Here is a 27,970-nt window from a genome sequence, read left to right as displayed (position 1 = left end):
TTGTATCTTTCTCACAGAAATGACTACCTCAATAACTGGTTAGATTATAAAAGCTCAAGTCAGAAATGATTGCAGACTCATCTTTGTATCTCAGTCTCCCAAGTATCAAAATACTATATGTGGTTGAATAAATATTTATTGATTTAGCAATCAAGGTAGAAGAAAATGAAGTGCTAGCTTTCACAATAAAGAGTTTCAAATGTGATGCACATTTCACTGAACAGTCATGGAGAATATTGAAGTGTTGCCCAGCCACCCACAATAACAAGCTTATTTGTAGTATCTCAAAATTTTATATATATATATATGATAGTGAAATGTTACACATAAGAGAAGATTAATAAAATATGAATGTGCAGTCAAAGCCCATGTAATCAGTACCAAGATCAAGAATTAGAACACCACCAAGCCACTAGTGACATGCTCACCACTGAGTCACAGTGTCTCCCCACACAATCACTTTTCTGACTCTTGGGATGACCACTTCTTCACTTTCAGTAAGAGATTATTTTAACCCTTATGCCTCCTTTTATGAAGAGTAGAGTCCTTTGTATATAACCACAGAGATTCAAAAGTATCTTGCATCTTTGAACATAGACATACATTATTGAAAATAGTTTTAATTTGTTAATTTCATTCTTTTATAATACTCCATTGGATGGGTACATTTCAGTGTATCTGCTGATGGATGGACATATGGCTACCTTTTGCTAGGGGCAATGATGAACATTGTACCTGTAAGTACTACTTACATATAGTGTAAAGAATGGGGCCCAGGGCTAGAGGGAGGGCTTAACAGTTAAGGCATTTGTCTGCAAAGCCAAAGGTCTCAGGTTTCCCTATCTCAAAAAAAAATAAATAAAAAACTATTGAAAATCAAGCTGGCCATGGTGACACATGCCTTTAATCTCAGCACTCAGGAGGCAGAGGTAGGAGGATCACTGTGAGTTCAAGGCCAAACTGAGACTACATAGTGAATTCCAGGCCAGCCTGGGCTAGAGAGAGACACTATCTTGAAACCAAAAAAAAAAAAAAAAAGAAGAAGAAGAAGAAGAAAACTATTGAACAAAAAAAAGCAAGCTTTAAAAAATTTAAATTTTAATTTTAAAAAAACTAGCCAGTTAGCAGTTAAGGCATTTGCCTGTGAAGCCAAAGGACCCAGGTTCGATTCCCCAGGAACCATGTAAGCCAGGTACACAAGGTGGTACATGCATCTGAAGTTCATTTGCAGTGGCTGAAGGCCCTGGCGTGGCCATTCTCTCTCTCTCTATCAAACAAATAAAATTAAAAGTTAAAAAAAAAAAAAAACTAGCCAGGTGTGATAGCACACGCTTTTAATCCCAGCACTTGGAAGACAGAAGTAGGAGTATTGCCGTGAGTTTGAAGCCACCCTGAGACTACATAGTGAATTCCAGGTCAGCCTGGGCTAGAGTGAAACCCTACTTTGAAAAAATAAAACAAAAGCAAAAACAACACAGAAGATATAAAGGGAAGAGAAAGGAAGGGAGGAGGGTACTTAATATTGTATATGTGTAAGTACAATGATTGAGATGGGGAGGTAATATGATGGAGAATGGAATTTCAATGGGGAAAGTGTCAGGGGGAGGGAGGGAATTACCATGGGATACTTTTTTATAATCTTGGAAAATGTTAATAAAAATTTAAAAAAAAAACCAAAGGTCTCAGGTTTGATTCCCCAGGACCCACATAAGCCAGATGCACAGGGGACACATGTGTCTGGAGTTCATTTGCAGTGGCTGGAGCCTTAGCATGCCCTCTCTCTCTCTCTCTCTCTCTCTCTCTCTCTCTCTCTCTCTCTCTCTCTCTCTCTGTCAAATAAATAAATAATAAAATATTTTTTAAATTTTATTTATTTATTTATTTATTTGAGAGCGACAGACACAGAGAGAAAGACAGATAGAGAGAGAGAGAGGGAATGGGTGTGCCACAGCCTCCAGCCTCTACAAACGAACTCCAGACGCGTGCGCCCCCTTGTGCATCTGGCTAACGTGGGACCTGGGGAACCGAGCCTCAAACCGGAGTCCTTAGGCTTCACAGGCAAGCACTTAACCGCTAAGCCATCTCTCCAGCCCTAATAAAATATTTTTTAAAAGGAATGGTGCCCAGTGCACACATTGCTGAAAATTCTTAAATATGCTCTAATTCCTACTTTTAGGTATTTATTACAAAAGTGTGATATAAATATATCACATTGAGATTTATGTGTATTGAATGTATTTTAAATTATTTTTGAAAACACATATAGTTCTTAAGTTTCTTTACCAATTTTAGGTTGAGATGTGCATATGTAGTTGCTGTAGTTGACTTTTGAGTGGCCACCTGCCTCATTTTGAGGGACAATAGACCCTTTCTGTCCCTTTGGGTTGTTTGTTGGCATTTCGCCCACAATGCCTGCACCAAGTGGACACACCCTTCTCATGGATTCTGTACTGACATTTTTCCCCTTCTTTCTCCACAGTCGTCCCTGTAATGCTTTATCCTTGTTCATTCACAGAGTTCTGAAGATTCTCTGCTTCTCTGACTTCTACTCTGTTTAAGAATTCTCCATCTGTCAGCTCCCAGTTCCGGCCTCACACTCTTCAGGCCCTTCTGATGCCCTTTGGTGCTGCCTTGCCCTCCTCAGGGCCGTGAACCCTACTGGAAGCTTTCACCCAGCCTGTGGTATCTTTGTCACAGTCTGTGTTCTTTCAGGAACACAACATGAGCTAGCCACATAAAGAAACATGCACTTTGTTGTTTCTGAAAAATGCTGGATTTACTTTTTTCTAATGAAATGGTACCATTTTATCATGTTTTCTCCTTCAGGTCTAATATTTTAGATTTGTTTCAAGAGAAAACATTCCATGGCATTTCTAAATGAAAACCTTCTATAATAATAAAAAAAAATTAAAATGGATTCTATCCAAAACCCTGCTAGACTTCATAAATACTCATTTTGGAAGTTTTTAATATAGCTAACCTACCTCTTTAAGGAATTAGGAGGAAACAAAGAAAAGAATAGAGAAGGAAGTACTGTGGCCACTTCAGATGCTAATTTTAGCTCTGGCCAAGAGCTGCAAAGATTCCCAACCAACCAGAAAGGAAAGCCAAAGCACCATGGGCCAACCAGCTTACCTTTGCTGCAACTGCTTCCATGGAAATCACATACATCTTGAAATTTAAGGTTTGAGGAAGTTTGTGTTAAATTTTTCTCCTCAAAATAATGTAAAGGGTTAGTTACTAGACATTGTATTTGCTTTAAAATCAGTACACATAGCCATGCTGATGCTTTCTGGACACAGCCCTGTTACAGGATGGAAGCTAAACTCTGCAAAGCGAGTGGGGATTATTATGCATTCCTAAGTTATGAAAGAGCAATGGGCTCTCTGAGCCACCGCACTGCCTCTCAGGCAGGGGACATTTGAGTTGCTCTTGCTAATAACCTATGCTCTCATTTGGCAGAACTGTAATATAGAGAACTGCGTGTTGTGCTACACTGGGAACTAGAGCACTAATCTATTTTTATTCCCCTTTCTTCCTTCTAGTGCAAGCTAAGCTCAGTATAGGCCAGAGGAAAGTAAGAGTTCAAGAAGGACCGCTGTTCAGAGCCGAAGGTTACCCTGTCAGCATTGGCTGCAGTGTAAGCGGTCATCAGGGACCTTCTCTGCAGCACTTCCAATGGTCTGTGTACCTGCCAAGAGCCCCAGCCAGGGAGTCCAGATCATCAGCACCAAGGATGCCGGCTTCTCCTACGCAGTGTACGTGCAGCAGGTACGAAGCCAAGACATCTATGTGGAGAGGCTGCAGGAGAGCTCTGTCCTGCTGCATATCTCCAACCTCCAGATGAAGGACGCTGGCGAGTATGAGTGTCACACGCCCAGCACTGATGGAAAGTACTTAGGCAGTTATAGTGCAAAGACAAATCTAACTGGTGAGTTTCTGCTAGCCAGCCCCTGGAAAGCCCATCTCCTCCGTCACAGCACTGTACAGTGCCAAAGCTTTCCCTCACTGTGTCTGCCGTGGGCAAGGAGCCTACCTACCCCTCTGGATAGTTTGAAAATGTGCTACAGAGCTTTTGACAGTGTGAGGCTTTCCCGAAGCCTGGCCCATGGTTAGCAGTAGCAAAGCATTATATAGAACCTTGAGAGCCCCCCTGTCATCGGGTCATTTGACAAGAGAGCTGGTATTAACATTGTTAGGAAAACAGAAGAAATAAAATGAGAAGACTTGGCTCAACAGCAGAGACAGGCTTTGTTAGGGAGCCTGAGAAGGGCTCTGACCAGGCAATCAGAGGCTTCTTCCCTCATGGACTGGGGAGCCCTTATGGGGCCGTGGGGGCCCTGGAGTTCTTTGGCTGCAGAGTGGTCCACCTTGCCTCAGGTCACGGGCCACTTCAGGGAAGTAATACTTGGATATTCCAGGAAAGTGATAATTGGGAGGGGTGGTCTGGGTTACTCTTAAGAAACAGAGAGTTACAATGAAATGGCAGAGGTCAAAAATGGGGACATTCTGGTTCTAACAACTATATTGGTGATAAGTCCTTAACTTGAAAACAGTTGTTCCCCAGCTACCATTTTCTAGCACGTTTACCTATGGGGAGATACTTGTGGTTTTTGCAATTATCATTGGCCTGGAATATCTAGCTTCCCCTTTGCAGCTTAGCAAACTCCTACATATTCTTCAGAACCCACCTACCTCCTGTGCAGCACACACTAGGTGGCGTCAGGCTGCACCCCCACCTTCATTCCTCTGTGTGTTCTGTCCGTACCACATCGGCTCAGTTATGTCGTTATTGGCTGTTTGTGCGCATCCAGCACCTTCTGTGTTTCCTGAGGATGCTTATCTTGGCTCCTGGCACAATGGCTATAATATTCACTGGTTTAATCCAAGTACTGCTTTCACAAGCGTGGACTGTGTGACTTCATTTGGAAAAGGTGAGAATGGCAGGGCATAGTGGTGCATGCCTTTAATCAGGAGGCAGAGGTAGGAGAATCACCTTGAGTTTGAGGCCAGCCTGGCACTATATAGTGAATTCCAGGTCAACCTGGGCTAGAGCAAGACACTACCTTGAAAAAAAAATCTGTAGGAAGGACTGTATATGGGCTCTCAATAACAAGATAAAATATTGCAGAACTTCATGTTATAAGAAGCCGGTTAAGGCCCAGGGAAATGAAGCCAAGTGCCCACACCCATGCAACGAGATAGAGACTGAGGTAGACTCTAGCTCTGGTGGTTCCCAGTGCTCTTCCCCAGTAAGCAGTTGTGGCTGAGGAGGTAACGGGGCCCTGCGTGCACTGATGATGCAAACTCGGGGTCCACACCTCACAGAGTCGCTTGCTTCCTTCAGCTTCTCCACTGGCAGTAGAGAATGCACACAGGAGAGCACAGGGCTTGGAAAACCAGATCAGAGCTGTGCTTTTAGATGAGGTTCTGGAACCTTCCCCTACTGAGGTTAATGACACAGGTATGGGTCAGACAAATGATTGTCATTATTTTGTTTCTAGTTATTCCAGACGCCCTCTGTGCCACCATTCCCCCCTCCAGACACTCAGTAAGGAGAAAGGAGAGCCATTAGAACTCACCTGAAAGGCATCCAAAGCCACAGCGCAACACACCCACCTCTCTCTCACTTGGTACCTGATGCAGGAAGGGGAAGGGAGCCATGCCACCAAGATCATTTCTTTCTCCAAAGACATGATGTTGGCTCCTGGGCCCTCCTATTCAGAGAGGTTTATCGCAGGAGATGTGCAGCTTGACAAGCTTGGTGCCTCTTCCTTCAGACTGTCCGTAAGTAGGCTTCAGCCTTCAGACCAAGGTCAGCTGTTCCGTGAAGCCACTGAATGGATTCAGGATCCTGATGAAACTTGGACTTTGATCACCAGAAAGCAGACAGATCAAACAACTCTGAGAATCCAGCCGGCAGGTAATTATCTTCTCAGGACTTGTGAAGTCACAGGTAGTGGTATTTTTAGGATATCTTCTTGTGCTTTTCATCTTTTGTTGATTTTTTAAAAAAAACTTAGCTTAAGCTAAGTTCAAGTCAATTTATTTTTATCATCTGGGAAACATAACAAAACACTCCAGAATGTTCCATTTTGAATGTGTTCATAGGAGAAATGTTCATGTGGGTCAAGAAATGTTAACTAGATTGATGTCACAAGTCAGCTATGAAAATAGTTTTGTGACCATCTTTGTCAGGTACTTTGTAAGCACATTATTTACATTATCTAATTTTTCCTGTGAGGCAAGAGTCCACTCTGCATTTTAAAATCAAGTAGCCTGAACCTCAGACACACTAAGTACTTCTCTATACCTACTCAGCCGGGAGGAGGAAGGCTGGCATCCAAAGACCAGACTCTTTAAAACCCATCTACCATAGACAACTGAGCCTCAAAGTAGCTGCAGTTTCCAACATGAAGTATTGTCCTGTCACTTGGTACCTTTTCCACCTTGGAATGATGTCAGCATCCATTATCCATTGAAATTGTTATTAAAAGTAGGCAGGGGACTGGAGGGATGGCTTAGCAGTTAAAGCATTTGCCTGCAAAGCCAAAGGACCCAGGTTTGATTCCCCAGGATCCATATTAGCCAGATGCACAAGGAGGTGCATGTGTCTGGAGTTTGTTTGCAGTGGCTGGATGCCCCAGTCTACCCGTTTTTTCTCTCTCTCTCTTTCCCTTTTTCTCTCTGTCAAATAAATAAATAAATTTGTGGCTCAGAGGATGTGAGGCCCTGGGTTCAATCTGGCAGCAAGATAAAAGAGAAAGCAAGAAACCATAATTTCATCAATTCAACATAGCATAAACTATTTCCTGTTTAATTCAGAAAGTATACGTAAGTATATGCTTTGCACATTTGGGCATACTTTTCACTCACTGGGATGTTGTGCTTTCTGAATGATTTAAGGCATAGTGTTGAATATTTTTTACTGTGGAGATTATTTGTTTGAACAGGGAACTTACCTGCCACCAAATTGCTGAATGGCCACATAAAATGCACTCCCTGGTGCCATTATGGGGTGGTGGGGGGAATGCCTCATCTTCCTTGTACTAAAAGAATGATACTGTTAGCTTTCTAAATCCTGCCTTGCTTTTGTTGCCCAGTGAGGGATTTGGAAATGAGCATCACAGCCCAGGGTCCCTTTGACAAAGGGAACCTCTTGGACCTGGTTTGCCTGGTGGTGGGTGGTGGCCACAATCCACAGCTTCAAGGCACTTGGCTCCTTGATGGGTTGGAAATTGCTGGCATTGATGCTGCTGGAGTCCTGGAGCTGAAGAGGAACTACAGAGACAGAGCCAGCCAAGGACAGTTGCAGGTTTCAAAGTTAAGCTCCAAGGCTTTCTCACTCAAGATCTTCTCTGTGGGCCCAGAGGACACTGGCGCCTACAGCTGTGTAGTGACAAAGGTGGCAAGAACTGAGACAGGCTCCTGGAAGGTGCTCCAGAGAAAGCAGTCACCAGTCAGCCAGGTGCATCTGAGGGAGCCAGCAGGTACGTGACATTGGGACAGCCATTAGTTCTTGGGGACCCCACACTCATGAATGCATTAGTGGCATCTTGGGACCCAGCACTGTACAAAGGGACACCTGGTATGTGCTTGGCCCTTCTGCTTCCCTTTCTTCTCCACCATGTTTTACTGACGCTAAGGGGCCCTCACTAGGGTGCCACCAGAACTGTGAGCCCCATAAACCCCTTTATGCATCACCCAGCTTCAAAAATCTCGTGACTACCACACAAAACAGACTTCAGTCAGCCACTCGGATCACCTTTACTCTATGAAAGTTGAAAGTTGAGTAGCTTTAAAATTGTTTGAGTAATCAATGTTTTGTATAGAATGAAAACAGACAAATCCACAATTAATACTAGAATCCTCTGGGCCGAGCATTACAGTCAAAGTGTTAGAATAATTACTCAAAAGCAAAAAATTCATTAAAAATAGACTGAGCTAAAATTAAAGATATTTTCCAAAGATGGATAAATTTTCCTTCTATGTTCCTCCCTCTCCCCATTGGCTAAGGATGAAGACACACAAGCTTGGGCCTCCAGTAGCAGGGCAGGAAGTGTGTTGGTGTTAGTTTTCATACTAAACATTTCGTCTAACTCTAGGATTCAGGAAAAACAATGTGGGCGGTTTACATATTTGCACAGAGCTAGCTGAATCTCTGCTTTGTGTGTCTGAACCTGCCTGGAATATATCTGCAACCTTTCTTCAAACAAATACATGGGAATTTGTGCCCAAGAGCTCCCAAGGTGCTCATGGCCTGCAGCTCATGATCCTGTAGGTAGGGTTTTCCTTCAGTGCTAAAAATAATTCTTTGCATAGGCCAGAGTCCAAACTGGGCCCAATATGTAGCAATTGGAAACTTACTAGCATATTTATTAAAAATCTTGTTTAACATTCTGTTGTGAAAGCTAAACCACTATTTGAGATGTGAGCAGATTTCATCCTTCCATGAATATTTTAAAGTGTGTGACTTACACATACTGATTATGCTTATCACTTCTTAATATGGAGCATTAATGACCACAAAGCATTTTTAAGTGATGCTAGCTGAAGTTATCCTAATGCTTATGCTAAAGTGGTGATATTATGAGTAATTATTTCACTTCTAAGTTCTAAACTTTAGTTATGAGTCATTTTTATATTGAAAAAAAAAAACACTTATGGCATTACTGTGCCTCTAACACCCAAAATTTAGAAGCATATCTGGTATCTTTGTAGCCTTCACTCTTCCTTTGTAACTTATGTATACGCATGTGCAGTGGAAGGTGAACTCCTTCCTCAGCAGGAAAGAGCAATTTGCAAATTCATTTAGATCTGCTTTATATTTCTAATACCACTTCTATTTTATTTTTCCTTTTGCTCTGAATTACCTCTGCTAATAGCTAACCTTGCTCCAGTACTTTCTCTAGCCTAAGGCCTCAGCCCTTTGTTCAGTTTTCTCAACAATGCAATAACATGGCTGCTGTTATTGCCCTCATTTTTACTGGAAAGAAAAGCCTTGGCTCAGAGAGGTCAAATGTGTTGCCCAGGATAATTCTGCCTCCAGGGGCAGCGCTGGGCTGCCAGTATTCTGCATAGCTCACAGAGCTGCTGGACAGGACCGAGCACCATAAGCATCTGTTGAATGAATGCCTGCGTTTCTACATGTCTTGAACTTCCCATCTGGGAACCAGCCTATGTTTATAGCTTTGCTCAGTAAGTTAGACAAAAGGAGGCACTCATTTTTCAGTAACAGATAGATATATAATAGATAGATAAATGATATTTACATGTACATATGTATATATGTATATGATACATGTACATATATATGTGTGTGTATATACATACATATATATGTTTCCCCCAAGGTAATTATTTTTTGTGTCAATATTATGAACAGAGATCTAATTAATACTATTCCTTCCCTGTTCAAAACACATACAAAGCTAATTAGGAATGACTTCAAAAAGATAATTAGGAAGAAGGAGATCATATTGAACTTTAAAGGCCTGTATTCCAATGATGAAAGGAAGGAAGGAATAGAGGGGGGGGAAGGAAGGACAAAGGAATGAAGGAAGGAGGGGAGTTAACATTTAAATTAGCAGTGTCATTATTCTGTTTTATTTACTCACCCTCACGAATCTAACAAATTAGTATCAGATATTTGCCCAACTGCATATTCTTCTGTGTAGGCAGACTGAACAAACTGCTAAGAAAAATTAGTGTAAATTATAATTTCTTCACATGTTTGGTAGAGGTTTTGATAACCTCTGTAGTAGTTTGTTCCCACTAGTGAAATGTTTAATGGGTCTTTTTCCTTGGAGTGGTGCAGGAAGAAATGGCCAGATCTGATTTGTCACAAACTAGTCAAATCCTCATGAATGATATTTTGCTGTATATTAGAAATATTTTCATTTACTTGAAACACTGTCTTCTGCAATCTGTAATCCATAGCATGAAGTATGGTCTTGTCTACCAAGCAGCAAGCTGTGTGGGAAGGAGAAGTGCTCACTTTACTCTGCAAGGCAGGTGGGACTGAAACTCCATTGTCTATGAGCTGGTGGCAGGTCCCACAGGACCAAACCACACCCAAGCTTGTGGCTAGCATGGGGCAGGATGGTGCTGTGCAGCTGGGTGCCTCCTCTGAGGGCTCCAGGTGCCATAGCAACACAAGGCTGGAGAAGATAGACTGGGCCACTTTTCAGCTAGAGATCACTTCTGTGTCAGTCACGGACAGTGGGGCCTATGAGTACAGAGTGTCCGAGAAGCCCTGGAACCAGGCCAGAGATCTGCACTGGGCTCACAAGGTGTCAGTCACAGTAAAATCTCTGCGTAAGTGGCTAAGAAACCCTCCTCTAAATTTACATTCTGCAGTTCACTTTGAATGTGTCATGGCAAATCTCCCATCAGTGGTATATGCACCCCAGGATACACAGAACAGGCTCTATAACCAGGCCCATCAAGTAACTTTTAGGATTTATTTCATATTTATAAAGATCACTTTAGGGTACAACTTGTATGTTACCATTCAAAGTTCAAAACAAAATCCTGTGAATTCGAGTTGACTTTTGGATGAGTATAGCCAAGCCTTCCATATTCCAGTCGTTGAAGCTGCACCCCTATATCAAGGCTCTTCTAGCACAGGCACGAGAATGGCACTAAGCCTGGCTGGGGGAGTGCTCCACCCCCCCCCAGTGCAGCTGTATGAGGGGCAGTGACAATGCCTATTTGTTGTTTCTGGTGAGAGCTCTTGTAGGCGAGGGGGTAAACTTGGAGAACTGAGGTTGGAATACAGGACAGACTGTACTGTGAACCAACCCCTACCCCCAAATACAGGATATTCTAAGTGCAAAAATGTGTGGCTCTGCATGGAGGGAGGCACTGGGAAAACTTGAAGTGTGCACTTTAACTTGGTAAACATCTTGGGATTTATGCTTCACTTCTCCTTCTGCAGAGTCAAGTTTACAAGTTAATCTGATGAGCCGTCTACCACAAGTGAAGTTAAGCCACACCTTTGACCTGTCCTGCCTGATGAGGGCCAGCTACTCTGACCTCAAGCCTCCACTTGCTGTGACCTGGCAGTTCCAGCCAGCCAGCTCTGGAGCCTTTCATCAGCTAATTCAAATCACTCATAATGGCACTATTGAATGGGGAGACTCCTTGTCCCAGTTTCACAAGAAGACAAAGGTTTCACAGTCTTGGTTTCATTCTCAACTCTTAATCCATGATGCCACAGCTGAAGAGACAGGAGTGTATCAGTGTAAAGTCGAAGTTTATGACAGCAATGCACTATGCACAAGCAACCCAGCCAGGGCTTCTGCCATCTCTAACTCATTGATGGTAAGTGATTCTGATTGGTCCCTGTTTTTAAAACAAAACAACACAGCAATAACACAAAACTTCTCTTGCCAGGGGTGGTAATGCATACATGTAATCCTAATACTCAGGAGAGTAAGACAGGAGAGGAGAATTTTAGTTTGAGACCAGACAGGCCTATAAAGCAAGCCCTGTCTCAAAAGAGAAACCCTGCAGATAATTCCCGATGTTCTCATCACCTCCCAGTGGCCAGGTTGGAAACTCTTGCCTCTACCTCATGTCCAGAGTCCCATGCACAATAGGCAAGCTCTTCAACAACATGGTGCACAGGTCTTTCCCATGTCCTCTCTTACTTTCCTTCTCGAATTTGAGCTCCAGCCACACTGAACTACTTTCAGTTCCTCAATAATCCAAGTTCAAGCTACCTTGAGTTATTGTTGTTTAAGCTGTTTCTTTAGTATGGAATTGCTTAGCCTTTTCATTCTTAGTTCAGAGTTGCTCTCCATTCCCCAAGACACTACTTTATTTGAGCTAAGTGATCCAGCTAGATTCTCTGATAACCTTTTGGCTTTCTGCATACCTCAGTCCCACATGAGTGGCAGAAGGAAGGTAATTACAGTGGCTTACTAGTCTGGTATGTGATCAATAAATGTTTGTTGAGTGAAAAGTAAAGAAGACTGATGTCAACATTAATAAACAGGTATAAAAGTAAAATTGATGATGTCAGCTAGAAATTAGAATAAGATTTAGAGGTAAGATTTCTTGTGCATCTTCTGACAAAACAGAAAACCGCTGGGGTTAAAGGAGAGTCGACTGCCTAGCCATATAATGTTCTCACAGTGGAGTGGCTGCGGAGGGATACAATTTTAATAGCCCGTGCACAATTTCCTTGTGTTTACCCATGTTTGAAGGCAGCTATAACTAGACTTTGACAAATTGGGAATCTGGAAGTACTTTGTGAGGACACGGCCAGAAGAGCACTGAGAGTGTCACTTTCTCTTATTTGATGCACAAAACGCTAAGGGAGACAAAGACCCTGCGTTGCCATGTGGGAGGAGAGACAGATCCCTGTGTCACCATGCGGGAGGAGAGACAGATCCCTGTGTCACCATGCGGGAGGAGAGACAGATCCCTGTGTCACCATGCGGGAGGAGAGACAGATCCCTGTGTCACCATGCGGGAGGAGAATGGGTTTTTCTCTGTGACACTCTTCCCACTCACATAACAAGAAGAGGGAAAACTGAGACCAGTGGATGGAAGGTATGAAGAGGAAAAATTCAGCTTGTGATCAGACAGAACTCTCTAGTGGCAGATGTATCCAGAGACAGTATGGTGGCTTCATCAGATTGTGAGTTCTTCCAAGGCTGAGTGAGCAGTTAGGGCAGCTGCTGGAGAGGGATTCTCAGCTGGGGGGTTGTAGGAGCTGTTTGCCCTACTTGATCTACAATATTCCTTCTACCTTAAAATTCTAATTTCCTACAAAGTAACTTTTTATTCTTTTTCATTCAGAGAGAAAATTGAGAGTGAACTCAGTCAAGTGCGAGAGCTCTCCATCAGCTCCAGCACTCATCTTGAATGTAGCATCTTGTCCCAGTCCACTGGTAACCTTCCATTATCCATCATTTGGTACTTTTCTCCCATTTTCACAAATGCATCCTATCTGAAGATCCTGGAAATGGACCAAACAAATGTTATAAAATATGGGGATGAATTTCAAACCCCATGGAGCAAAGAAAAATTTCATCCTGAGAAAGTTTCCCAAGACTTGTTTCTGCTGCATATTCTGCAGGTGCAAGACAGTGACCAGGGCCGTTACTACTGTGCTGTGGAGGAATGGCTCTTGTCCTCAAGTGGTGCTTGGGAGCAGCTTGGGAGGAAGATTTCGGGACTAACCAGACCCACAGGTAACCCTTGAGAGTGTATTATCACATATTTCTCTAGGATGGCTACCTTCCCATGGGCAGCTTCTGTGGTATTATGTAGAAACAAATTATCATCTGAAGGCTAAAGAGATAGCTAAGTTGGAAAAGTGCTTGTTTCACAAGTATAGGGACTTGAATTTGATCTCCAGAATCCACATAAAAATGCTGGGCATGGTGGTGCAGTGCTGGGTCCCTGGAGCTCACTGGCTAGCCAGTCTAGGCTAATTGGTGAGTTCTAAGCCAATGAAAGGCCCTGTTTCAAAAACATGAGTAGTGGCCAGGCATGGTGGCACATGCCTTTAATCCCAGCACTCGGGAGGCAGAGGTAGGAGGATCGCCATGAGTTCGAGGCCACCCTGAGACTCCATAGTGAATCCCAGGTTAGCCTGGGCTAGAGTGAGACTCTATGTCGAAAAACCAAAAAAAAAAAAAAAAAAGAATAATTTCCCTGAGGATGAACCTGAGGTTATCCTCCTTCCTGCACATACACATATGCGTATGAACATACACATATCCATAAAAATATATGATCTGAGCTGGGTATGGTGGTGCATGCCTTTAATCCCAGCACTCAGGAGGCAGAGGATTGCGATGAGTTCAAGGCCAGCCTGGGACTACAGAGTGAGTTCCAGATCAGCCTGGGCTAGAGTGAGACCCTGCCTTGAAAAACATATATACATTATCTGGACCATAAGAATAGTATCCACCTACAAGGGACTGTAGGACCTGCTAGCCCATCAAGGAGGGGAGGTTGCTTGAGGTGAATCAGCCTGAGGTTTGGAGCTCAGATGGGAACAAGATCCCTTTGATTGGTTTGCTTATCAGCCTGGCAGCTGGGTCTCTGCAGCTGCCCAGGGTATCGTATCTCCAGTGCTCTGTAATAACAAGCTGTGCCACTCCAGTGGGGCTCTACTGTAATTTGGCAGCGAAAGAGTAATACAAAGCATATTTCTCCCACTGTGAACAGAAACTGTACAACTCTACAGGGATATGTGGAGAAATTGCCATTCAACATTTGGCTGCCTACACATAAGGCAAATAAGAGTAGTTAACTGTTGGAATGGCTTACTGAGGGAATCTCCTCCACCTCAGGAGATCTTTAAAAATGTAATGGAACTTCCATCCATTCGTGCTGGCCTAAAAGTGCTCCTATCTAATGTAGGCAGCCTTGATTAGGTCTCTTAGCATTGGTTAGGTCACCTCTCTAACTGTTGATTAAAATTAAATGGATGCCAAAACTAAGGTTTGGGAACTGGATAAGGTTCAATAGCACAGTGTAAATAAGCTGATCTAATGTGCTATTTAAAAGACTTTACCAGGTAACATCAAAAATAAGATAACTGAACATTACAGTATGCTAGGCAAAGATAGATATGACAAAGCTCTTGCCCTTACAGAGCTCACTGTCTGTGGAAGCAGTGGGGGGAGAGTCATGAGCTTAGTGAAGGGCTCTCTTTCTGTTACTCTAGCTCACCTTCTTCCTCAGGCCCCACTAAATGTGAGTGATCGATCCTGGGTCCTTTTGCTTCATCATCTCTGCTTTCCTCAGAACTTCTAAACACTGCCCAGGTTCTAGCTGCCACCTTCTAGATGATTACCCAAAATCTTCACAATTAGCTCTCCTGAGCCCCAGGTTTGTAGACTCCGCTGTGCATTTCTATTTGGATGCTCCAGAGACCTTCATGCTCAGCTGCCCCAAATTGTATTTAGTACCATTTCAAACCCCCTAGACGACTTATTTATTCCTGAATTCTGCATCTGTGTGACCGTAATGCCTGTCTCCCAGTTGTCCAAACTAAAATCTTAAGAGTGTGTGCCTGTACCTTTTAAGGAAGCAGTGCCTCCTGGCTTAAGATAGTGCTATCTGGGAAGAAATATGGGCTCAGTGTCTTCACTAAGAAATGCTGACAATATTTTCAATGACTGTAATGGTTAATCTTGGTTCTTAACTTTATTGGGTTGAGAAGCACCTATGAGATTAGTAAAGTATGCTTGTGGGTATGTTTGTGAGAGAATTTCCAGAGAGGGTTTGCTGAGGAAAGATCTGCCAAATGTGAGTGGAACCATCAAAGAGGCCGGGGGCACAGATAGACTAAAAGCTACAGAAGAAGGAAGGCTGAGTGCAGGCAGCTCTCCCTCCTGGCCATCCAGAGAGCAGTCTCATCAGAGTGCTCCAACACTATGACGTTGGGCCACACTTTAGACCCAAAGCAAGGGATCCAGCTGATCTTGGGTTGGAACCTCTGAAACCACAAACCAAAATAAATCTTCCCTCCTTTACATTCTTTTTCAGGGACAACAAAACTAATACAGAAAATTGGTACCAGAGAAGTGGGGTCATTGTTACTAAATTTGGTCACATAGTTCTTAAGCCTTTGAAACTGGTTTGAGTGAAGACTTTGGAAAAGTTTGGGAAAGGAAGTTAAGTAATCTCTAGATGGCTGTCAGCAGCTTAATGAGCAAGTCTAGTGGGAACTCTGAACACCAAGATGCTGATAGGAATGTGGACAGTAAAGGCTGTGTTTATGAAGTGTCAGATGGAAATGAGGATCCTATTGGTAATTGGACAGGGGGCTGTTCTTGTTTCATTCTGGCAAATATTTTTTTCATGCCCAAAGACTTGAGTGAGGCTTAATTTAAAAGCCAGCCTAGGGCTGGAGAGATGGCTCAGCAGTCAAGGTGCTTGCTCATAGTCTAATGACCTGAGTTCAATTTCCCAGTACCTATGTAAGCCATATACACAAAGTGACACATGCTTCTGGAGTTCACTTGCAGCAGCTAGAGGCCCTGATGCACCCATTTTCTGTGTGCGTGCAAGTGTGTGTGTGTGTGTGCGCACGCGCTGGGCATGGTGGCACACGCCTTTAATCCCAGCACTCAGAAGACAGAGGTAGGAGGAGTTCTGTGAGTTGGAGGCCAGCCTCAGACTACATAGTGAATTCCAGGTCAGCCTGGGCTAGAGCAAGACCCTACCTGAAAAAACTAAAAAACAAAAAGAGAAAAAAAAAAGCCAGTCTGGTATGCAAGCTATAGCATGGTTCTTACTAGCTGCTTTTAGACAGATTTAAAGTGAGAACTGGAAGCAAACACCAGCGATAATGTGAAAACTTGGAGTTTGGCCAGTAAGAAGCTCATGTAAAGTTGGGGCAAGGATGTATGTTTGTTAGAGATCAGTAGCACTGACAATAAGCCAAGGACAAAAGGCATCTCAGGCACTTGTCTGACCCTACTCTTGAAAGCCAGGGGTGGTGCTGTATAACTGTAATCCCCACACTAAGAAGACTGAGACGGGAGGATAATGACTTTAAGGACAGCCTGGGCTATAAAGTGAGTTCCTGACTAGCCTGAGCTATCTTGTCTCAAAAACATGACTTTTCCTTAAGATGAGAGCACCACAGCTAGGTCAGAGTGGGCTCCTCAGAAAACAGGTCGTCTGGGACTCATTTCACTGTGCTTAGCACTACAAGAACTAAAATCTACTGAAGCCATGACCCAGAGAATCCCAGCCACAACTCAAGCTGGCAATAGACGTTGTCATCTGTCCTCACTCCAGCTTTGTAGGCATGCAAGTTATTGGGTCATAGGTTCAGCAATGATGAACCACATAAATAGTAGTTCTTTTGCTCAATTATCTTTGTCAAGGTCATTAAAAATTTAGTGATACAGTACTCCCAGTCTGAGAGTATTTTCAATTAATCAAATTTTCTTAAAATACAGAGGGTAAGAAATAAAGCCTTGCTCTGAGCAACATGTGCCCATGGGTTGCCCACTGTACACCTTGGTTGAGGAAGAGGCCACAGGAATAGGTGCAGAGACAGGCTGGTCAGCACTGCTGCAAGAACTTTTCTCTCAAACCAGAAGAAGAAAGAATTTCAAGCTGGGTGTGGTGGCGCATGCCTTTAATCCCAGCACTTAGAAGGCAGGGGTAGGAGGATCAACGTGAGTTCGAGACCACCCTGAGACTACATAGTGAATTCCAGGTCAGCCTGAACTAGAGTTAGACCCTGCCTCGAAAAACCAAAAAAAAAAAAAAAAAAAGAATTTCAAGAAGAAAATAAACTCGAGAAAAAAACCACGTGAGAATCTAAACAAGAACTGAAGGGTATCTTTAGCTGGCAAACAGCCATAGCCAAGTATAGTGCTGGGATAAGAAACCATTTTGCAAGAAAATAGGGAGTTATTGAAGTAAGAAAACATAATTGCATATAAATTTACATTTTGCATTCATCTCTATGAAGGAGAGAATATAGACGGTTATTACAACAGTCTAAGATCAGCAAAAGTTATTTAATATGGATTAATAAATGAATTTGTAGTAGAGTTGAAAATTCAATGCACACTACAATTTCTTACTTTTGTTTTTTGTTTATTTTGTAACTACCCTGGATATGATTTCAAGTCCTTTACTGCTGGGGAGTGGGGGATGGGAGGAAGCACATGTGAAAATCTCTTTAAAGCACGGTCTAATCTATTAAATAGTCCTTGGATACTCTTATATCACGATGTTCTGTCTCTCGAATAGACTTTTTTCTGTATATTTGTGTACCTCAGATAGTACCAGGTATGTGGGAGGAAAGGTAGTAGTGTAACATACAAGTTTGGGGGGGTGATGAAAGGTTTGAGTATCCCCCGTGGAAACTGAAGAGGAATCAAGGTCAAATAAAGACAGAGTACCTGGCTGGAACTGGGTATATCTTAGCAGTACAGTTTGTCAGGCAAGAGGTCAGGCTAAAGAATAGAAGTGGCTAGCTTGACTCAAAACAGAGTCTTCTGGCAAGTATGGAAAGACAGGGATCTGATGTCTGAAGAATGCCAGGTGGTGGCTGAGGATACAGCTAAACTGGTGGAGTGCTGTGTAGCAGTCACAAAACCCTCGGCTTGAGGCCCAGCCCTGCATAATCCAAGTGTGGTGGTGTGTACCCATAACCCTAGTATTGAAGAGATGGAGGCAAGAGGATTGAAAGTTCAAGGGCATCCTTGGTTACATGGCAAGTTTAAGGCTAGCCCAGGCTACATGATATCCTGTTTAAAAGCCAGGCATGGTGGTGTATGCCTTCAATCCCAACACTGCAGCAGGAGAATCACCATGAGTTCAAAGCCAGCCTTAGCTAAAATGAGACTTTGCCTCAAAAAGAACAACAACAACAGATACCTTGTTTAAACAAATAGAAATGCAAATTAGATGGGATCTCCTCCAGTGCAAAGAACATGTCCAGCATTGCAGTCTGCACTCTTCCCGCACTGCCTGCCATCTTGTCTTCTAGGAAGTAAGGTTCATGTCTCCAAAGTGAACTGGACAGGGATTGCGCCTGAGCACGGGGAGGTGGCCACCAGCTGCAGCTTGGACAGCTCAAGTGGCCTGGCCACCCTGTACTCGGTGACATGGTACTGGAGCCGAGAAGACGCCGCCAGTCAGATGCTGGGGCAGCTGCAGCACAACGGCCTGCTGGAGAGCAGCCAGGAGGGGCGCAGGAGGCTCCCGCACTGCTACCGTTCACCCCCTTCAGACTTTGTCTCGCGGCTACATCAGCTGAAGAGGGAGGATGCCGGGGTCTACTGGTGCAGGGTGGCACAGTGGCAGCAACATGGCCACGCAGGCAACTGGGTCAACCAAGCCTCAGACGAGTCACAGCGGATGGAGCTCATGGTGTTACCTTCAGGTAATTAATCAATCCGCCATCAGCTTGCAGCCACTAGGTTCTCTTCTGTGACTTCTCTCCCTGCTAGTTTCTCTCTTTCTTCAAGCTAAAGGCAGTTTTCAGATTTCTTAAAGCAGATGAATTTACTATCTTTCTCCATAGTAACTCATTTGAACTATCAAAGTCTACATGAGGTTTTGGCACAGATGCATGAATAATGGGCATATCTGACCTGTTTTGCCTTTCCCCTTCTGAACCAAAAAGCCCATCAGCATAAGGTGAGTGCCACTGGGTATCCAAATAATGTGGGAAGCCAATCTCTTGGCTGATGCTCCAATCTCAAGATGCTTTTAGGCAGTGGGAATGAGTGGGTCAAACAAAAGAGAAACCTAACCAAACAAAACCCAAACACCCCTTCTCAATGAGTTGGAGCTAACCTTGTCTATCCTCACCAAACTGTCAGGATGTTGCTAACAGCAATCATGTTAAAACTCTTCTCTACAGCCAGGCGTGGTTGCACACACCTTTAATCCCAGCACTTGGGAGGCAGAGGTAGGAGGAGTGCCATAAATTCAAGGTCACCCTGAGAATACATGGTGAATTCCAGGTCAGCCTGAGCTACAGTGAGACCCTACCTTGAAAAACCAAAAAAAAAAAAAAAAAAAACCCTTTTCATTATTCAACAAATCACCTGAGATAAGCAACCTATAAAGACAAAATGCTTATTGTCACTCAGAGCCTTAGCAGTTTCAGCCTATGATCATCAGTTGGCTCATCACAGCAGGAATGTATGGGTAGGAACTGAGAGAAAGAGGAAGGGGCTGGAGCCCACCATTCCCTTTGAGGTTATGTTTCTAGTAATATGAAGGTCAACCACAGAATCCCCATCTCATGAATGCTCTGCCCTTTCCTAACAGCACCAAACTGGGGAACAAGCTTGTACCATATAGTTCCTTCCAGAACACTTAAGATCCAAACCACAGCACTGCTTGTCTGTGTGCCAATGGACCAATGAATCTTGAAAGACATCAAGAGAAAAAAGATTCTATGCAGAACTCATCTATAGACTCCAACAAGGAAGCTAGCTACTCTTGACCAAAGACTAACATTTCCCTGGGTGGGAAGGCCATCCTTTTCAGCCTAGAGCTGAGCCCAGGGCAGTTCCAGGTGTGTGATGGGCATCTGTTAGACATGTGTGATAACAAGAGCAAAATTTTCTCAGGCTAGACCAAGGAAGCTTGGCTGGCTACAACACCTGTTAGTTCTCTGTCTTATCTACTTCTTTCCAGTGATACTCAGAGAAGGCAAAATGCCAACTATCTTCTTAGGTTGGGCAAAGGCCACTGAAGAAGCAGAGGTGTAGCTTTGGTGCTCCACATCAAGAGGGTTAATGGAAACCATTAGGACACCAGATAGCTTTTTCAATGGTCCTTGAGAGGCAAGGAGTGCTGCTGAGAATCTATGACAACCCCTGAAAGGCAGAGCTGGCTGCACCCCAGCCATGAGAGGTGGACTTTATCTGACTTGTTCCCTGGGGCTCCATTGTCTTCTTGCTCTGTCCATTCTTCAACAATTTTTTTTTCTTCTAAGTATCTGGGCAGAAATTTTTCATCAGCCTTTCATTCCACAATTACAGGAAGTTCCACACCTCTGAGAGCATATTCCATATATATTTTCCCATTGGAATTCACAGGCTCAATAGAATCAGTTTTTTTTTTCAGTAAAACAAATGGATAATAAAACAAAAAGAACATATTCTGTGAGTAGAAACACATCTCCTCTGAGACAGCAGAGGTCCTTTTTAATCTTGGTGGAGTCCTTGTAAAAACAACTGTAAAGATTTAAGAGATGAACTCTGAACTTGGGGGAGGAAACATTAAAAACTGAGACATCATTGTATCTTTTACAACTAAAAAAACATGATAGGATTTTTCACAACTAATGTCAAGGATTCATAAGGAGATTCTATGATGTAGTGACTGGCCTTCTCCTCATATCACTGCTGGATTGAGAGAAAGTCCTCAGGAGTTCAAGTCAGATATGCCTAGATTCAGATGCTAGTTCTACCACCTACTAGCCACGAAAGCACGCTACAGGTCCTTGACGTCACCAAAGGCTCAGCTTTCTCATAAAATGAGTTTCACAATACAGTCATGTTTAAAGGATCTAGTAAAGACCTTGGCACCTTGTAAATGCTAAACAAATGTTGCTCCTTTCCCTGTATGCCTCCAACCAAACCTGGCACACACATATACATGCATCTACACATATGCATATATCAATCTAAGTGACAAAATATCTTCATTTGTGTAATAAACAATGATATGAGATGTGAGAACATAAAGTTGTGTATGACAGACTCCATTCACACAGACTTAGGGTTCAGTGGGAGAAATGGAGGCCACTGTGATGGGTGACATCAAAGAAGTATTCCTGGGATGCTGACAAAACAAGCAAGCTGGGGTGAAGGGCTGGGTAAGCAGATGATCTGGGAAGGCCCCTTAGAGCATGGGCCTCTAAAAAGGAGGAAAGGTGTGTGAAGAAACAGAAAGGTACACAAGCTGACAAGAAGATGGATACAGAAGTTCATGCTAGACTCAGGAAGGGTACACAGGCTGACAAGAAGATGGATATGGAAGTTCATGCTAGACTCAGGAAGGGTACACAGGCTGAGAAGATGTATACGGAAGTTTATGCTAGACTCATGAAGGGTGCACTAGCAGACAAGAAGATGGATATGGAAGTCATGCTAGACTCAGGGACCTTCTGTGGTTAAGAATAGCCAAATCTCCATTGTTGTGGTACAGTGGCAAAAGATAAGATAGGAAAGCACTTCATCTCAAATGAGCCCAGTGTGCAAAGTGAAGGAAGGATACTGTGTCATGAGAGTTATGGGCTGTTACTGAGAAAGTTCCAGCCTGGTAACAACACACTCAGATTTATATTTCTGAAAGTTTCCACTGGGAGTAGCACAGGAGGGGAGGCCAGCAGAACAGGGAGAGCTACTAGAAACTGTGTCGACCATGGTGGGTCAAGCTAGAGTTCAGCTGAGGTGGTGCTAGTGAGACAGAAATAAGGACAAGCAGTAGGTACTGTGAGGTGGACTCCTCAGGATTAGAGATAGACTACATACCTGTATGGGCAGTGAATGAGCAGAAAAGGAACGTTGGACTGGGCCTTACATGGGTCGTTTAGGAGCAAGGTAATTCAGGGGAAAGATCTAAGGGAGAGCTTTGGTCAGTTTTGAAGAAGTTGAGGTGGAGTTGCGCTTGAAGTACCTTTGAGTTATCAACCAGAGTTTGGCTAGTAGACATTGGGACTTCTAAATATGGTCTTCACCTGAGCTATACATTAGGGCCATCAGTGTGTGGCCAGTACTGACAGTAAAGGATCAACCCCTGCGGTACACCACCACGTAGAGGGGGTATGGAGAAGCAAGCCTGAAAAAGAGATTGCGAAGAGTGGTTGAGAATAGGAGAACCTGGGTTTGGTGCCGTCATGCAGAGGGTACCACAGCAGACTGAACAGTGCAAAGGAGTTGATTAAAATAAAATTGGCAAGCTACCCACTAGATCTGACATGGCAGGACTACTGAAGAAAATTAATGCAAGAAGTCAGTTTGCAGTCAATACATTAAGGGTGGGTTACTCTCCCAGGAACTGTAAAGATAGAGGAGACATAACAGATGGCATTGGTGATCACATGTGTTCTTCAGTTTTGGGCTGGAGGCAACAGGGACTTGCGAATGCTCACATTACAAAAGAGAAGGGGGGCTGGAGACATGGCTCAGCAGTTACAGCACTTGCCCACAAAACCTAATGACCTAGGTTCCGTCCCCCAGCACCATGTAATGTGTGCATGCATCTGTAGTTTGCAGTGGCTAAAGGCCCTAGTGTTCTCACTCTCTTTTTCTCTCTCTCTGCTCGCAAATAAATAAATATAAATATATTTAAAAAAAAGAAGGGGACACTGGAAAGGAAGGTGATCTATAGATATGACTGACAGCCCAATATTTGGCTGTGGACACGCCCCTTATTCAGTATGCCTCCATTTCATCCTTCCCTGGTCCACAGTTGATCCCTCGCAGTCCCAGAACCTTACCTTGTCTTCGGCATCTCCCTGTAGTTTCGCACCCATCACCACTGCTGGACATACATTCTGAGAAGGCAGATATGGGTGTCTTGTTCCCACAACTAGTGCAGTCCTGGCCCCTGGGAGATGACCAGATATCTACCAGCTCACGGGGGCATTCATGCTTCGTGCCATTTCTGTGCGTTAGCAGAATCCAGAGTAAATATAATTTACTAGTAATCCTCACTTCTCAAAGGGTGCTCTGCCTCCATTTGGCCATCCCAGATTAGGTTTGTTTTAGGGCTACATAAAACAGTTATGGAGCACATGCATGGCTCAAGGGGAGGCAGAACATTTGACTGGAGCTTGCTTTTTCTACTCTGTCTCACCTCCTTATTCATGACTAAGACAGGGCAAGGACTGAATTTTTTCTTTCATTTTTTTACCATTTATTTATTTATTTTGAGACAAGATCTCATGGATCCAGACTAGCCTTTCACTGGCTATGTAGCTGTGTATGGCACCTTCCTACCTCCACTGTCAAAGTTCTAGGGTTACAGGATGCCCCAGCATGTGTAGTCTGTGCAGTGCTGAGGATTAAATCCATGGAGTCTTGCAAGCTAACCAGGTCCTCTACCAAGTGAGCGACATTGCTAGCTCCTAAATATCTTGTATCCAAGCGCCACATGTTCTCTCTCACATGTGGATCCTAGCTACAGATGACTGGGCTTCTGCGTGAGAAGGAAAATACTTGGTAGCAGAGGCCAGTAAGTTAAAAAGGAGACATAAAGGGAAGAGAAAGGAAGGGAGGAGGATCCTTAATAGGTTGATATTATATATATGTAATTACAATGATTATAATGGGGAGGTAATATGATGGAGAATGGAATTTCAAATGGGAAAGTGTGGGGGTGGGGAGGGAGGGAATTACCATGGGATATATTTTATAATCATGGAAAATGTTAATAAAAATTAAAAAAAATAAAAATAAAATAAAATAAAAATTTTTTAATTTTTATTTTTATTTGAGTCAGAGAGAGGGAAAGAACGAGAGGAGAAAGAGAGAAAGGGTGTGCCAGGGCCTCTAGCCACTATAAATGAACTTCAGACGCACGTGCCACCTTGTACATCTGTCTTACATAGGACCTAGAGAATCGAACCTGGGTCTGTAAGCTTTGCAGGTGCATGCCTTAACCACTAAGCCATCTCTTCAGCCCTAGCCCCTACATATCTTATTGTAAAACATAGTTTGTGATGCATTGATACGCCAGGCTAAGAGGCTTTCTGGGAACTCGATTACTTGTGTTAGTGTAGTACTATCTCCCAGTTTTTATTTGGATGAGGATTTATTTAGAAAGTGAATTCTTTTTGTTTACTTTTTCTTTGGGGGACATGTGGGGGCAGTTAGAGGTAGTGTTCTCTCTGGCTCAGGCTGACCTGGAATTCACTATGTATTCTCGGGGTCGCCTTGAACTCATAGCCATCCTCCTACCTCTGCCTCCTGAGCACTAGGATTGAAGGTGTACATCACCACTCCCAGATACTAGAAAGTGGATTCCTGAAGGCATCATTCATTTCTGCCACACTGACGTTTTCTAGAGGAGCCATGGTGTTTGTTTACAATCTCCCGGTGCCTTTAACAAGGCCTTTCATGCAGCACTCAGCAACACTTGATGAGAACATGAGCAAGCAAGTCTCCAGTTACTGGAAGAGGATGCTGCAGGGCTCACTAGTCTGTACCTACCTGTAGTTCTTGGCAAGGGACAGCTCTCTCAAATGGCCATACATGGCCCAAGTTCTGGGTTGGGTGTGGGGAGAAATTGGTAGCTCCTTTATCCTGTACTTTTCATAAGTAAGCATTTCAGAGGTACTGTCAAAAAGGAGGGCTCTAAAACAAAAATAAAATAAAAATAAAAGGAGGGCTCTTTGTGGTATGCTTGACTGTGGGGTTGAAGCAATTATAAACTAAAGCTTGTGATGGAGTAGTCTCATTATGTTTTTGGCTCTATTTTGTAGGCCTTGTACTTTGAACATTGGCCTCTTCCTTGGATTGATCCAATATGCCAAGCCTTAACAGCTTTGGGTGTCACCAGTTGTCATCCAGATATGGGTGAGAGGCAGATGGTGGGAAATGGTGACTGTGGGATCCAGAGCAAATGCTGCCGTCCCCAAAGAGATAATTTAGAAGCACTGGAGCTGACAGTTGGCCAGCTCTGCACTGTGAGGAGCATGCTGTGCCGCCCTGTGACGGCAGATGGCTCTAAGCAGGACTGCCTCTCCCAGTTAAGAAAGTTGAGCCCTCTGGCAGTTCCTTCATTCTGGAGGCTAGATAGAGTGTCAAGACAAAAAAAGCCCAGTGTCAGATCCCTTCCCACCTCCTCTGTGCCAGTGCCATCTTACCATCACATGCCACCATCCCAACAACTGTGAAAGCTACCACAGACTCACCTCACGATTCTCCAGAAAGCCAGAGCCTCCTAAGGGATCATTTCATTTTTTGATTGAATGTCACCCAGGTATTAGGATAGGAAGATCACAGACCCAAGGGAGAGGTTTAGCCAGTGAAGGAACATGGACAAGCCTTAAAGTGTTAGACAACTTCCTGTCTCTGTGACAGGATGCCTGAGACAATCAGCTTCCAAGAAAGAAGGACATGCTTTGTCTCATGGTTTCTACTGTCTTCAGTCTGGAGTTGGTTGACCCATGGCTTTTGGGCCTGTGGTGAGGCACACCAGCATGACATGCTGGGAAGCTGCTTATCTTCTAGAATCCAGAAAGCAGAGGGAGAGGAGGTGGCAGGTAGAGAAGACTGGCCTTTCCTTTTAGGCCATGCTCCTAGTGACCTATGACCTCCACTTGGCTCCACCTCTTAAAGTGTCCATCACTTTCCAATACTGCCAAGCCAAGGACCAAACCTTTAGCATATGGAGTTTTAGAGGTTATTCCAGATCCAACTGATAGCAGCTGTGGTCTCCAGGCCAGGGATGAGCAGGCTGTGGCCTGGTTCTCATCTTGAGGGAAGGTTGTTTGTGATTTCCTCAGCTTTCCCAGTAGCATCCAACTAATGCTTATTGTCTGCAGAGCCGTCAAACGCTCCGAGCGCTGTTACGTGTCATCTCACCCCAGCTCTCTCCTGTTGAGTTGATACGGAAATAAATGATTTAGAGAGGATGAGTAACTTTTCCAGTATCTGTAAGAGTAAGTTGAAGAGTGAGGATGTGATCCATTTCTCTGAAATACAGTGTTCAGTGCTCATTTAGTCTGTAAGAGTACTTGTGGCCAGTGCTTTAACATTAGCCCAGATTACACAGCTCCTTCCCTTCACAGCATCATGGTCTGTGTCGCCCTTTGCCATGCAAGTGTAATCAGATGAGAGTCTGTTAGAATCAAATCAGATCACTTGGGGGAGGAGTCCAATAGAATCCAGAGAGAGGACTGTAAAGAATTGGAAATTGAAGCCAGGCATGGTGGCGCATGCCTTTAATCCCAGCACTCAGGAGGCAGAGGTAGGAGGATTGAAAGGCCCAAGAATTCAGAAGCTCAGAAATACTATCACGCTCCAAGGGGAGCTTAAGCGGGCTCCCTGCATACCTCAAACTCCAGGCTTTACTCTCTGTTGGAAGCAAGTGAAGAATCCCTCTTCTCATTATATCAGAGCCCGCTCCTAATATAAAACTAGGTAAAAAGGGCATGAGATAGCCCTCAAGGATGGGAAATGAGTAATGAAGTGAACCACTTATTGTAAATAGTCTGCACTATATGCCTTACACTATAAGCCTTAATAGCCCACACTGTAAGCCTTAGTAGCTCGCACCATAAGCTGTAGCAGCCTGCCTCAGACCACCAAGGTCATAGGAGGCTGATACCATACTCTGCTACTCCCACCTAAGGAATTGCGCAAAGGCTGGCCTCCAAGGTCATAGGAGACTGGTACCACACTCTGCTACTCCCACCCAAGGACCTGCGCAAATGCTGACCACCAAGGTCATAAGAGAATGATTGGTCCACAAGGGGCTTGAACAAATTAAACTAATTGGCTCAGAAATTATGGGGTGGCACAAACTGACTGGCTAACACCCTGCGGGCTCCTGATATTAAAAAATGATTGGTCTAATGCACAGGCTTTGTTAGAAACCCTATAAAAACTGTCCTGTTCCTGCATTCGGGGCTCTGCAGTCCCCTATCCCTGTGCGGTGTACGACTGTGGGCCCCAGCGCGCTTGGAATAAAATCCTCTTGCAGTTTGCATCAAGACCGCTTCTCGTGAGTGATTTGGGGTGTCGCCATATCCGGGCAGAGCGTGGGGGACCCCCTGCTGGGGTGTTTTCCTTCAGGATCACCATGAGTTCAAGGCCACCCTGAGACTACATAGTGAATTCCAGGTCAGCCTGGACCAGAGTGAGACCCTACCTTGAAAAACAAAACAAAACAAAACAAAAGAATTGGAAATTGAGCTGTAAGTGGTAATGCATGCCTATGATCCTAGTACTTGGCAGGCTAAAGGAGGGGAATTGGCAGTTTGAGGTCAAGGTCGGCTACAGAGTGAGTTTCAGTCCCATCTGAGCTATATAGTGAGACCCTTTTTTATAAATAATAAATACAATTCAGTACCTACCTCTGTTATTGCTTACCTGGTCAAGAACAACAGTCAAATGTAAGGTGGAGAATATAAATGAGAACAGAAAAATTCTAGGCCACCAAACCCTGCAGCTCCATTCAGAGCTTCCAGCCTAACCTTCCAGGAGCACCGTCACAGTGATCAATATGGTGGGGGCCACCCTCGGTTTCCATGTGGAGAATACATTTGTGTGCTTGATTCATTCATCAGGATCTGGGCATGACCAGCTTTCAAAGTGCTCCACAAGATGAAATTACACGAATGGCTAGGTTCTCTCTCCCTAAAATGCATCCACAATGCCTAAGGGAAATTCATTCATCAAGAGGTTGGTCAAAATTATCTATTACCCATTTTCTCATGTCTGGTAAAGGTCAGAGAAGGACCTGGCTTCTCCTCTCATTCTGCCTGGAGGCTGTTGCT

The 27,970-nt window shown here is 43.9% G+C and overlaps 1 protein-coding gene across 1 annotated transcript in view; it reads left to right on the top strand.

Moving 5' to 3' along the window:
* Window positions 1-719: 719 nt before the first annotated feature.
* Cd101 (CD101 molecule) overlaps window positions 720-27,970 on the top strand; it is a 28,893-nt gene continuing 1,642 nt past the window's right edge. The window contains 11 exon segments of the mRNA XM_045137982.1: window positions 720-737; window positions 3,476-3,695; window positions 3,698-3,931; window positions 5,693-5,923; window positions 7,104-7,490; window positions 9,940-10,317; window positions 10,940-11,329; window positions 11,748-11,758; window positions 12,123-12,145; window positions 12,826-13,205; window positions 18,488-18,883. Coding sequence (XP_044993917.1) covers window positions 720-737; window positions 3,476-3,695; window positions 3,698-3,931; window positions 5,693-5,923; window positions 7,104-7,490; window positions 9,940-10,317; window positions 10,940-11,329; window positions 11,748-11,758; window positions 12,123-12,145; window positions 12,826-13,205; window positions 18,488-18,883 — 2,668 coding nt within the window.

Source organism: Jaculus jaculus, chromosome 19 (assembly GCF_020740685.1).
Source record: "Jaculus jaculus isolate mJacJac1 chromosome 19, mJacJac1.mat.Y.cur, whole genome shotgun sequence".
Classification (NCBI taxonomy): domain Eukaryota; kingdom Metazoa; phylum Chordata; class Mammalia; order Rodentia; family Dipodidae; genus Jaculus; species Jaculus jaculus.
Note: the sequence above shows the minus strand (reverse complement) of the source record. Positions and strands in the feature narration are given on the sequence as shown.